This window comes from Bufo gargarizans, chromosome 4 (assembly GCF_014858855.1).
Source record: "Bufo gargarizans isolate SCDJY-AF-19 chromosome 4, ASM1485885v1, whole genome shotgun sequence".
Lineage (NCBI taxonomy): Eukaryota > Metazoa > Chordata > Amphibia > Anura > Bufonidae > Bufo > Bufo gargarizans.
Window position 1 is genome coordinate 422,943,034 of NC_058083.1, and position 12,766 is coordinate 422,955,799.

At 41.6% G+C, this 12,766-nt stretch overlaps 1 protein-coding gene across 3 annotated transcripts in view; it reads right to left on the reverse strand.

The window, feature by feature from the left end:
- Window positions 1–2,171: 2,171 nt before the first annotated feature.
- The window catches only part of SMYD3 (SET and MYND domain containing 3), a 709,171-nt gene continuing 698,576 nt past the window's right edge, over window positions 2,172–12,766 (reverse strand). For all 3 annotated transcript variants that reach the window (XM_044291898.1, XM_044291900.1, XM_044291901.1), the window contains one exon: window positions 2,172–2,416. In XM_044291898.1, coding sequence (XP_044147833.1) covers window positions 2,315–2,416 — 102 coding nt within the window. In that variant the 3' untranslated portion in view covers window positions 2,172–2,314. The remainder of the gene's footprint in view (window positions 2,417–12,766) is intronic.

Consider the following 12,766-nt stretch of genomic DNA (forward strand, 5'->3'; position numbering starts at 1 on the left):
CTGCGATAAAATAAAGAGGAGGGGTGCATGATCTGAAATGCCCCCAGGTAAATAGTCACTGGTTCTAATATAAGGTAACAAATCCCTACATACAAAGGCTGAATCTATACGAGACATAGAGCCCATGGAGGCCGAGTAACATAAGAATTGTGAAAAGTTGGGGTGAAGATGGCGCCAGATCTCTATTAGCCCATGCGCTTCCCAATGTAGGAAAGACCTATTATGCGATGCCTGAGGATGCAATCTGTCTTCAAGGGGTCTAAAGTCGCATTGTAATCACCCATAATGATGAAGGGAGTTGCTGAGAACATTGCGACTTTGCTCATAATAGTATTGAGTATGTCCCTACTAAAAGGGGGTGGCATGTAAAGACCTAAGATTAAATACTGCAACCCCCTAATGCTGGCGTGTAGTAACACAAACCTCCCCAAGTTATCTATTTGAACAGATATGAGCTGGAAAGGAAGGCTTTTGGCAATTAAGATAGAGACTCCCCATGCATAATTAGAGTATACAGCATGATAAGTGGGACCCACCCAGGGGCGTCTAAGAGCCAGAACCTTCTGACCCTGCAGATGTGTTTCCTGTAACAGCAGACGGTCTCACCATTTTGCACTCTGTGCCGAGAGGGGTACATCATTGCATATTTCATATTCCGTTCCCGGAGCTTTGCACGGACATCATTAAACTGCCTCCTCCTCTTTTGGACCTCCGTTGTGAAGTCTATAATTCAGGACCTTCATAATAAACGGCCTGTCAGGGGCTCCTGCAGGCAGAGGCTTGGTTGGGACCCTATGAGCTCTCTCAATAACAAAGCAATTGGACAGGGCAAAATGTTGGAGAACGTCTCTGATCAGTTGTTCCACAAAGATTTCTGGTGTGGATCCCTCAGCTCATTCTGGTAGGGCCAAAATGTGGATATTATTTTATCTGTTACGGTTCTCAGTGTCTTCCGCTCTAGCTTGCAGCAGCTTAACTTGTTGCAGTTGTCTAGTATCAGTCTCACCAGCTCGGGTCAAATTGGCTTCTACATCACTTAATCTGCGCTCCACCTCGATGGTTCTTTCACGTATTTTATCAAAATCATGCCGCAGACAGATAAGGTCAGATTGCACATGGTCAATTTTTGCTATGAGAGCTGCTTGGCACGTGGCAATCGCCTTCATGATTTGGGAGGCCTCTTCTGAGGTTTCCTGAGGATGGACCTCTCTGTCTCCCTGCTCTGTTTGACTCATGGCATCCATGTAGATTTTTGCAGGGGGGGAAGGAACAAGTGTAGTGGTTTTACGGCCACTATATAAAATAAAAACACTTAGCTGCTGGCCCAATGAAGTAGAGACAGCACATGTAGCACAGCAAATGACTTTTATGAGACAGCTTCCAGGGTGTTGTCAATAGGGGAACGGGCAGTCAGACTGTAGTAGATAATAAGAAGAGCTGGACTGACAAGGAAATACAACAATAGTCTTAGCTTTACCAGTCCTTGGGTTCCAATCAGGGGGATGGTAGGTCCCACAGGTGTAGGCAGATCAGGGGGTTCTGTGCCCTGCAGGTATGAGAGTGAGCCCTCTCTAGGGTATAGGGCAGCCTAGGCAGAGCTCGTTTCAGGGACTCTCCTCACCTTTCCTTCACTTCTTAGCCCTTCCCCCCTTCTGGTATGGAGCTGCAGTGCTGGCTCGCGGCTTCCTGCAATTAAGATGGCGCCCGCCACGCGCTCCCATAACCGCCTCTGACTCCTTCCTCTCTGCCTCGCTGCCGACTTCACCGGTCACTGACAGAATTCCCGGCGGTACCGCCCATCAGATGGCCCAGCAGGTACCTGTATGAGCTCCTTGTTGGCCGTTGTAGGTCTCTCCAAGTAGCGCTGCTCCTCACTACAGTGCAGCTCCACTCCGTCAGAGCATCTAAAAAATTGCTGGGTGATAGCAGGATTTTGGTGAGGATTCTGGAGGAGCGCTACACATTTGCTGCTTCATGCCATATAAGCTAGGCCACGCCAAATAAATTATTATTATAGTTGACCAAAAATGAGCAAATTATGATGATAATTGGCAAGTGTAAACAAGACTTTAGGCCGTATGCACACTATGCATATTACACACATATTTTCATGTAGCATTAACTGTCCTAGTAATAAGTATAAAGTAAGTTGTAAAGTATAGTGGTGCTTTTATTTATAACACAATATTGAAGGCCATGGATCATATTTTGGTAAATTTACGTAACCTAAAAGTACATATGTAATGCAATCTAATAAGGTAGGTAGCAATAGAGAGAATACTATTTTGTACAAGATGAAATATCAATTTTTTCTCTATGTTGCTTTCATTCTCATCTCACATTCTCCTAATAGCTCCATCAAATCCTGCGTCAAACCATGGTCTCTTCCATGTGTTACTTTCATGATCTCAAATGCCTGAAAGAAATAAAGAATGAGAAAAGTAGGTAAGTGTGAGGAGATTTCAATGTTGAAATAATCTAAAGGGCATCTGTCAGCAAGAAACTGGCTGACCTGTGTGCTTGGCAACTGAAGGCACATATAAACATGGGACCAACACAGATGTCTTCAGCTGCCAAGTATATATATATATATATGTGTGTATATATATATATATATATATATGTATACACACAAAATACATTCAGAAAAACTTAAAGGGGTTGTGTCACTTCAGCAAATAGCATTTATTATGTAGAGAAAGTTTAATACAAGGCATATGTTATTGTCCATATTGCTTCGTTTGCTGGCTGGATTGATTTTCCATTACATTATTCACTGCTCGCTTCCGTGGTTACAACCACCTTGCAATCCAGCAGTGGTGGTCGTGCTTGTAAACTATAGGAAAAATCACCAGCCTATGTAGGCTCTTTTTTTCTGGACAACTTATTCCAAAATCACGGACAGCCAACATTTTTTATGCACAAATTGGAAAACCATAATGGGTGATAAAAATTATAGGTAATACATAGCTATAGCTAAATGTACTGATAAGAACTCATTATCAGCATTTACTGTGAGCTCTAAAAATAATCTAGTCAAGTACCACCAGCCTCAAAAAAATCACAGATGCATCTATTTTTATTTTTTACGGACACAGGAAAAAACTCTATATAATATAGAAAACCGCGCTGCTTCAACTTAAGTGAAGTTCATACTGAGGGAGACAAAAAGGTATCTATAGAGGTAGTTCCTCAGTTTTGGTTCCCACTAAAGTTGATTCTCAGATCTCCTAAAAGTCAAAGAAGAGACGGCCCAACGTGCCCCTGAGGAGGCGGAGGCGAAACCTGGGTCGGGCGTTTCATGAGAGGACGTGCACATTTTATATGCGTGTTGTTTTATGGATCTTGTAAGTACAATAAATCACGTTATTTAAACTCAGTTGGCGGTATTTCACTATGTTGGGCCGTCTCTTTGACTTTTAGGAGATTTGAGTTTCGACTTTAGTGGGAACCAAAACTGAGGAACTACATCGCTAGATACCTTTTTGTCTCCCTCAGTGTGAACTGCACTCAAGTTGAAGCAGCACGGTTTTCTATATTATATACACTGGTTATTTGTGAAGGGTATCCACCTCAAAAGAAAAACCACAGCGCAAAAGGACAATACTGATCTGGGGACTGTAACTTTTGTTCCAGAATATTGTTTGTGTTTTGTGTTTGTAAGTTTTTAAATGTGACCGTTTTTTGTTTTTTTGTTTTTTTTTATTTATACTTTGACAGGAAAAAGTCACCTATTTTTATGGACTGTCCAGGAATTTCTGGACAGTTGGCAACCCTGCCAGAGAGGCCACCGCTTTTTCCTATAGTGTGCAAGCATGGCCACTGCTAATAGATTGCAGGGTGGTCGTAACCCCTGGAAATGAGCAGTTAACAATGTGATGTAAAAATGAATCAAGCCAGCAAAGGAAGCAATATAGATAATAACAATACATTAGTAAGTGCTTGTATTAACTTTCTCTACATGATAAATGCCACTTCCTGAAGTGAGACAGCCCCTTTAAGACCCTTTAATTTTTTTCACATTTTGCTATGTTGTGACCTTGTGCTAAAATAAAAAGAACTAAAGGAGTCATTTAAAAACATATATAAACGGCACTTTTTGGCATATATCTCTTGCGACTTTTACCCTCTCACTTCAGGTCTAAAAAATGGGGCATGACATGGGTGTAGAAGGGGGCTAGTCAGCAGGCTCATCTGAATTATCATTTTCTACACCTGTTTGAGGTGGAGAAAATGGTCTAAATCTACACCAACAAGGGAGCTGGCGTAGATTTAGACAAGTAAAAGACAAACAATGCAACAGCACTCTGCAAACACAAACAATAAAATAAGTACATACAATAATGCCATACTCACTAATAGTTTGTCTTTTACTCAGGGCCGGTGCAAGGATTTTTGTCAACACAAGCGAATCTACATTTAGGCGCCCCCCCCCCCCATCATTTCACATTTCTGCCCCTCATGATTCATGTCCATTTCTTGCCCCCCCCCCCATCATTTCACATTTATGCCCCTCATGATTCATATCCATTTCTTGCCCCCCCTCCCATCATTTCACATTTCTGCCCCTCATGATTAATATCCATTTCTTGCCCCCCCCCCATCATTTCACATTTCTGGCCCTCATGATTAATATCCATTTTTTGCCCCCCCCCATGTGCCAATATCATAGTGCCATCCTCTCCCCCTGCCCCCTAATGTGCCAGTATCAAGTGCCTCTCTCCTCCCCCCTCCATGTGCCAGTATCATGGCGCCAATAGCCCCCCCCCCCCACCCCATGGCAGTAAAGTAACTGTCCGGTATTTAAAAAACAAACAAAAAACACTTTTATACTTACCTCTATGTCAGCGATGCGATGCATCCTCTTCCTGTGTTCCCAGCAGCCTCTAGTGTTGAAGATTTGGTGCTCGTGTTCTTATTTAGCCTGTCTTTCAGAACAGTTTGTGATGGGATTCGAACCCATGACCTTCTGTATCAAAGGCAAAGCACTTACCCACACTTACGGCACACAGGCTCAGCGAGTAATAGTAAATGTAAATGAGCAAGTTAATTGTTTTCCGCCGCGGCGCGGCCCCCCCTTCTCTCCGCCCTCAAGCAGCCGCTTGGGCTGCCTTATGATAGAGTCGGCCCTGCTTTTACTTTTGTGCTACCAGCCATGGCGACATGCACCTACGCATTGGGATGTGCTGACTGACCCCCAATTTTGGTTTTCTTGCAGTTTGCTTTGGAGGTGTGGCTGACTCCGTTGCATTGGTCGTGTAATCCTGATTAACATGTCCATCCTTTAAGCAGTGCAAGTATAAAGCTGTGTCCTGCTCTCTCTCTATTCATTGGAGGCCATTTGGCACCAGGAGAGGTGGAATACAGAGTGGACTCAGCGCAGTCATGTGGAACCTGCATTCTCTGAATATAATGGAGGCTGGTGTGGCACCAAGGAGGTATCATATAGGGTGGACTAAGCATGCATGTGGAACCTGCATTCCCAGAATTTAATGGAGGCCATTATGGCACCACAAGAGGTACAATATAGTGTGGGCTCAGCATGCATGTGAAACCTGCATTTCCTGAATATAATGGAGGCTGGTATGGCACTTTTCATTTAGTGTTCGGTTCCTATCCTAAAGAGATAGTCTTGATGCTGGTAGACAGGCACAAATAATTTTGTACAAAATGTATTTTCAAAGAATCTCACATTTATAGTAAGTATGGCATTATTATATGTACTTATTTTATTGTTTGTGTTTGAAGAGTGCTGTTGCATTGTTTGTCTTTTACTTTGTTCTTCCAGCCATGGTGACATGTACCTGCGGATGTGCTGACTGGTCCCCAATTTAGTTTTTCTTGTAGATATAGACAGGTGGTGGATACAACAAAGTTATGTTGAAGCCGGTGCCTCTACATAAATTTGGCGCTTCAATCACATTCACAGCGTTCTCCCTAGGCCTGGATCACTGTCTTTTTGGAAGGTGAACCTTCAGCCCAATCTGAGGTCCAGACCACTCTGGACTAGGTTTTCATTAAGTATACCTCTGTACTTTGTCCTATTTAGCTGTCCCTCAACTCTGACCAGTCTTCCTGTCCCAGCTGCTGAAAAACACTCCCACAACATGATGCTGCCACCACCATGCTTCCCTATGGGGATGGTATTGGGCAGGTAATGGGTAGTGCCTGGTTTCCTCCTAGCATGCCACTTTGAGGCCAACAAGTTCAATCTTTTTTTAAGACCCTAGAATCTTGTTTCTCACAGTCTGAGAGTCCTCCAGACTTAATACTTAGAATTGAGGCAAAAAAAAAAAAATCTATCTTTGTTTTTTCAGACTAGAGATTCTAGTTTCTCACATTCTGAGAGTCCTTGAGTTGCTTTTTTTTTTTTTTTTTTTGCAACTCCAGGTGGGCTTTAATGAGTCTTTTACTAAGGAGAGGATTTTTTTTCCTCTCTGCCATAAAATGCAGATTGGTGGAGTATTGCGGTGATAGTTGACCTTCTGGAAACGTCTCCCATCTGCACACAGGATCTTTGGAGCTCAGCCAGAGTGACCATTGGGTTCTAGGTCACCTCTCTTTCCAAGGCTCTTCTCCCCAGATTACTTAGTTTGGTAGGACAGCCAACCATAAAAAGAGTTCTGGTTGTTCCAAACTTCCTCCATTTGAGAATTATGGAGGCAAATGTTCACTTGGAATTTTCAAGTGCCATAGCAAAGGGTCTGAATAGATATGTCCATGCCAAATTTTAGTTTTTCCTCTTTAATAAATTTACCAAAATTTACAGTGCAGATTGATGGGAAACTTTAAAAAAAAAATATTTTAGCAGAAGGCCGTAACATAACAAGGAAAGATCTTTCCGATTACATTGTATATTTTATGTATCATTGTTCATGGTTTTTAAAATCTCCACCTGCTGACATTCAATAGAAACCTTCATTGTTTACCTCCAGTGTATAAAAGTCTGTTCTGGCAATGTGATGGACACATAGGCACAGAACTTTGATCTGAGCAACTGTGTGTCCATTAGAGAAGAGGGAATCACTCAAAATTCTATTTGGGTCTGATTCGTAACTGAAATAAAGTGGCCTAAATGGGAGGAAATGCTCAAAAAACCCAAACACTGTGGCGTGTTTATAACCGGGGGAGCAATTCTTCCGCATGTGATCCGATGGAGGATGTCGGCAGCGGACCACATGCACCACAAAAGCATCCTACACAAGATGGGATAATGTGTGGATGCAAATATAAAAATACATAAATCACTGCGAAAGGTGCACCACAATGACATGCAAATGACAATACTGGCTAATCCTTCAAGCTGATGTTAAGAAGTGAGACTTTAGCCAATGTATTGCTGTCAGGAACACATCGGAGCCCTTTTGCACCACTGTCAAGGTATCTCAGTGTGGCATGGGTTGCTACCACTAGACTACCTCCGTAGGTAGTCTAGTGGTAGGAACCCATGCCACACTGAGACACCTTGACGGTGGTGCAAAAGGGCTCCTATGTGTTCCTGACAGGAATACATTGGCTAAAGTCTCAGTTCTTAACATCAGCTTGAGGGATTAGCCAGTGTTGTCAATTGTGGTGCACCTTTCGCAGTGATTTGGGTCTGATTCGAATCGGTCAATTAATTCTATTTCGGTCCAAAATTGATTCTACCTGAAATGCAACTGGCCTGAAAGTTTGTTTATGATACGGGGGAGTCTCCTAGGACTTTTTCTCTCATCTCTCTTTTTTTATTGTTCTCATAGACATAGGTATTCAGAACCTTTGCTATGACAAATTTATTTTGATCATTTTTGAAGTGTTTTTATACCTTGATTGGAATCCACCTGTGGTAAAAAAAAACTCAGTTGATTGGACATGATTTGGAAAGACACCTCCCTGTCTATGTAAAGCATGGATGTCAAACTCATGGCCCTCCAGATGTTGCAAAACTACAACTCCCATCATTCCCTGATATCTGTAGTATGCCCAGGCATGATGGGAGTTGTAGTTTTGCAACAGCTGGAGGGCCACGAGTTTGTCATCCCTGATGTAAAGTCTGACAGCTGACAAAACATATCAGAGCAAAAACTAAGCCACGAAGAGGAAAAAACTGTCAGTAAATCCTAGACACATGATCCTGTGGAGGCCCAAAAGGGTACAAAAAATCCTGCTGCACTGAAAGTTCCCAAGAGCATAGTATCCTCCATAATTCTTAAATTGAAGAAGTTTGGAACAACCAGGACTCTTCTTTGAACTGGCCACCACTTCAAAGTAAGTAACTGGCAGAAAATTGCCTTGGTATGAGAGATGAACAAGAATCAAATGGTCACACTGGCTCAGCTCCAAAGATCCTGCAGATGGGATAAAAATTTCAGAAGGCCAACTATCACTGCAGCATTCCTCCAATCTGGGCTGTATGGCAGAGTAGCCAGAGAGAAGCCTATCCTCTGTAAAGATACAATAAAATTTGCAAAAAAAAGCACCTCAGACTGTGATAAACAAGATTCTCTAGTCTGGTGAAACCAAGTTCAAGCTATGTGTCCTCAATTCTAAGAATCATGTCTGAAGCAAACCAGACACTGTTCATCACTTGCCCAATACCATCCCTACAGTGAAGCATGTGGTTGCAGCATCAAGCTGTGGGAGTGTTACAGTAGGTGGGACAGGGAGATTGGTCAGAGCTGAGGAAAAGCAGAAATGAGCAAAGTACAGAGATATTATTAATGAAAACCAGATCTAGAGTGGTCTGACCTCAGGCTGGGCTTTCAACAAGACAATGACCCATAGCACACAGCCAAGACACCATAGGAGCAGCTTAGGGACAACTCTGTGAATGTCCTTGAGTGGTCCAGCCACTGACAGAGAATGACAGGATCTGCAGAGAAGAATGGCCAAATTCTGGTGTGTCATCATTGCCAAGAAGATTGGAGGCTATAACCAATGCTAAAGGTGCTTTAACTAAGTACCGAGTAAAGGGTCTGAATACTTATGTCAATGCAAGATTTCAAATATTCTGTTTTCACTTTCTTATAATGGGGTATTTTATTTTCGCACAAGGCTGCAACATAACAAAATGTTAAAAAGTAAAAAGGGTCAGGAAGACTTTCTGAATGCACTGTATACTTCCAGATTAAAGAAAATGAAAGAAGAGATCGAAAATAAGTGATCCTTTGTGAATACAATTGAAAGCAAAGAGAAAGAAAAACATCTTTCCACATGAAAATGGGAATCTGGCTGCCTAAAACCACAAAAGCACATAAAAGTATGCAGAGTGATTACCACAATGTTGGATCGTGATAACGAAAAACGATTAGCTATAACTGCACTATACACATATGGTAGAAAGCAGAAGATGGCTCTTTTGGTACTTTGTATTTCATCCCAGACTGATTAAAATGAATGAGTTCTGATGTGACTCACACAGCAAATGACTTTGCGCAGTTTTCTGCATAATGAGAACATGCAGCAGAATGGGCACAAGGTCTGTTACAGGAAAATGGAATTCTGAACTAAATGAGACATTTGTGCTCCTATACGCAATTTTAATGAGTGCTCAGTTTTGCTATTTCTCTATTTTTCAGAGACATTAAATATAAAAATGTAGTTTAGAACATCAAATAGGCGTGTTCTAATTTGTTAGCACACTTGACAGATATTGTTTTCAGATGAGACGGTAAGGGTACATTCATACAACAGTGAAAAAAAATGGATACACTTTTTAAGGAAACCTTTTTAATTGCTTTTTGTATCCATTTTTTGAGTATCATTCTTTATATTTTAACCCTTGAAAGACACTTTTTTACATTGTACCTGTTTTTAATAGCTCATAGACGGATGTACTCAATGAGGTCAGTCTGGCCATGAAAATGGACAAGAATAGGACTTGTCCTATTTTTTTTATGGCTGCTATCCGAGGCCGGAAAAAAAAAAATGGCAATGTGAATAACCCCATAGACTTTAACTGGCTTAAAAAAATGGCCATCACATACAGTACAGACCAAAAGTTCGGACACACCTTCTCATTCAAAGAGTTTTCTTCATTTTCATGACTGTGAAAATTGTAGATTCACACTGAAGGCATCAAAACTATGAATTAACACATGTGGAATTATATACATAACAAAAAAAGTGTGAAACAACTGAAAATATGTCATATTCTAGGTTCTTCAAAGTAGCCACCTTTTGCTTTAATTACTGCTTTGCACACTCTTGGCATTCTCTTGATGAGCTTCAAGAGGTAGTCACCTGAAATGGTCTTCCAACAGTCTTGAAGGAGTTCCCAGAGATGCTTAGCACTTGTTGACCCTTTTGCCTTCACTCTGCGGTCCAGCTCACCCCAAACTATCTCGATTGGGTTCAGGTCCCGTGACTGTGGAGGCCAGGTCATCTGGCGCAGCACCCCATCACTCTCCTTCATGGTCAAATAGCCCTTACACAGCCTGGAGGTGTGTTTGGGGTCATTGTCCTGTTGAAAAATAAATGATGGTCCAACTAAACGCAAACCGGATGGAATAGCAAGATGCTGTGGTAGCCATGATGGTTCAGTATGCCTTCAATTTTGAATAAATCCCCAACAGTGTCACCAGAAAAGCACCCCCACACTATCACACCTCCTCCTCCATGCTTCACGGTGGGAACCAGGCATGTAGAGTCCATCCGTTCACCTTTTCTGCATCGCACAAAGACACGGTGGTTGGAACCAAAGATCTCAAATTTGGACTCATCAGACCAAAGCACAGATTTCCACTGGTCTACTGTCCATTCCTGGTGTTCTTTAGCCCAAACAAGTATCTTCTGCTTGTTGCCTGTCCTTAGCAGTGGTTTCCTAGCAGATATTCTACCATGAAGGCCTGATTCACACAGTCTCCTCTTAACAGTTGTTCTAGAGATGTGTCTGCTGCTAGAACTCTGTGTGGCATTGACCTGGTCTCTAATCTGAGCTGCTGTTAACCTGCGATTTCTGAGGATGGTGACTCGGATGAACTTATCCTCCGCAGCAGAGGTGACTCTTGGTCTTCCTTTCCTGGGGCGGTCCGCATGTGAGGCAGTTTCTTTGTAGCGCTTGATGGTTTTTGTGACTGCACTTCGGAACACTTTCAAAGTTTTCCCAATTTTTCGTTTCTGAAAGTCATGATGGCCACTTGTTTTTCTTTACTTAGCTGTTTTTTTCTTGCCATAATACAAATTCTAACAGTCTATTCAGTAGGACTATCAGCTGTGTATCCACCTGACTTCTCCACAAGGCAACTGATGGTCCCAACCCCATTTATAAGGCAAGAAATCCCACTTATTAAACCTGACAGGGCACACCTGTGAAGTGAAAAACCATTTCAGGTGACTACCTCTTGAAGCTCAACAAGAGAATGCCAAGGGTGTGCAAAGCAGTAATCAAAGCAAAAGGTGGCTACTTTGAAGAACCTAGAATATGACATATTTTCAGTTGTTTCACACTTTTTTGTTATGTATATAATTCCACATGTGTTAATTCATAGTTTTGATGCCTTCAGTGTGAATCTACAATTTTCATAGTCATGAAAATAAAGAAAACTCTTTGAATGAGAAGGTGTGTCCAAACTTTTGGTCTGTACTGTAGCTGTTTTTCAGTGTTATGTGAATGAGGCCTAAGAAACATAGATACTGTAGTTGATATGATAGGTTCTAATAACACTTAATTAGAATTTGCTGGATACCTTGCTTGTGTTTTGCATCTATACATTTATGACACAGTTACACTATAGAGCTATGGAACATTTATAAACCATGCATCTGTGTCAGTTGAACAGGATTAGGAAAAGCTAAGCCTCGGGATGTAAATAAGAACAGCTCAATTCACTTACAGCAAGCAGAGGTCTTAAGCGGAATTGGAAAAAATTGTATAATAGATGTCTGCACAACTACGCATTACACAATAATTAACGAGGTTCTCTACAACAATAACATTGATGGCCTATCATTAGGATGGGAAATCATTGCTTAACCTTCACTAATCACCACAATGAAAAAGCCCCTTCATGGTTTACCTAGGGTCAAGTGCACATCCACACAAATGACTATGTCTGGTTCTATTGCTCAAGCACAAGAGCTCTGCAGCCTCTTTGTTTTGCTTATTCTAGGAGGCCATTGAGGTTGTATGCTCCCACTCCCCATCAAACATTTAGGGCCTATCCTAAGGACAGATTATCAATGTTAAAGTCCTGGAAAAACACTTTAGGACATATCACAAATTATGGTCTGTTTTAGGGTGAATAACATAAAAATCATCAAAGTTATTTAATAATCAAAGTGATCTTTGAGAAGAAGTTTGAAAAGTTAGTGCGCATTTAAGCTGTAATCACAAACTGTTTGCTTTGTAAATATATCATATACCTCATTATGTGTGAAGGTGTGAAGCACCAAGGAAAGAATTGGGCAATACTGGCAGTCAGTAAACAGACAGAGGTCAAGGAAAGCAGGGTTTTTGCTATTCTGTGAAACTAATCTGAGGTGAGGGCAGGCAGCAAAAGATCAGTATGATAGACAACCTAAAGTCAGCCTAAAGTCAGGGCAGGCAGTAAAGTATCAGAATTGGTTAATAGCCAAAGTTTTTGTAGGTGGGCAGACAATCAGAATACCACCCCTTAAAGAAAACCTGTCACCTCTACAATGATGCCCTTGCTGAGGGCAGTATAATACAGTCATATACTTTCTGATTGCAGCAATCTCACACCTGGGTTAGAATTCAGTAATTTTACAGTACTGACAAGGTGAACCTCGCAATGATTATGCGTTCTGAGGAAGGGGAGAAGTCTGA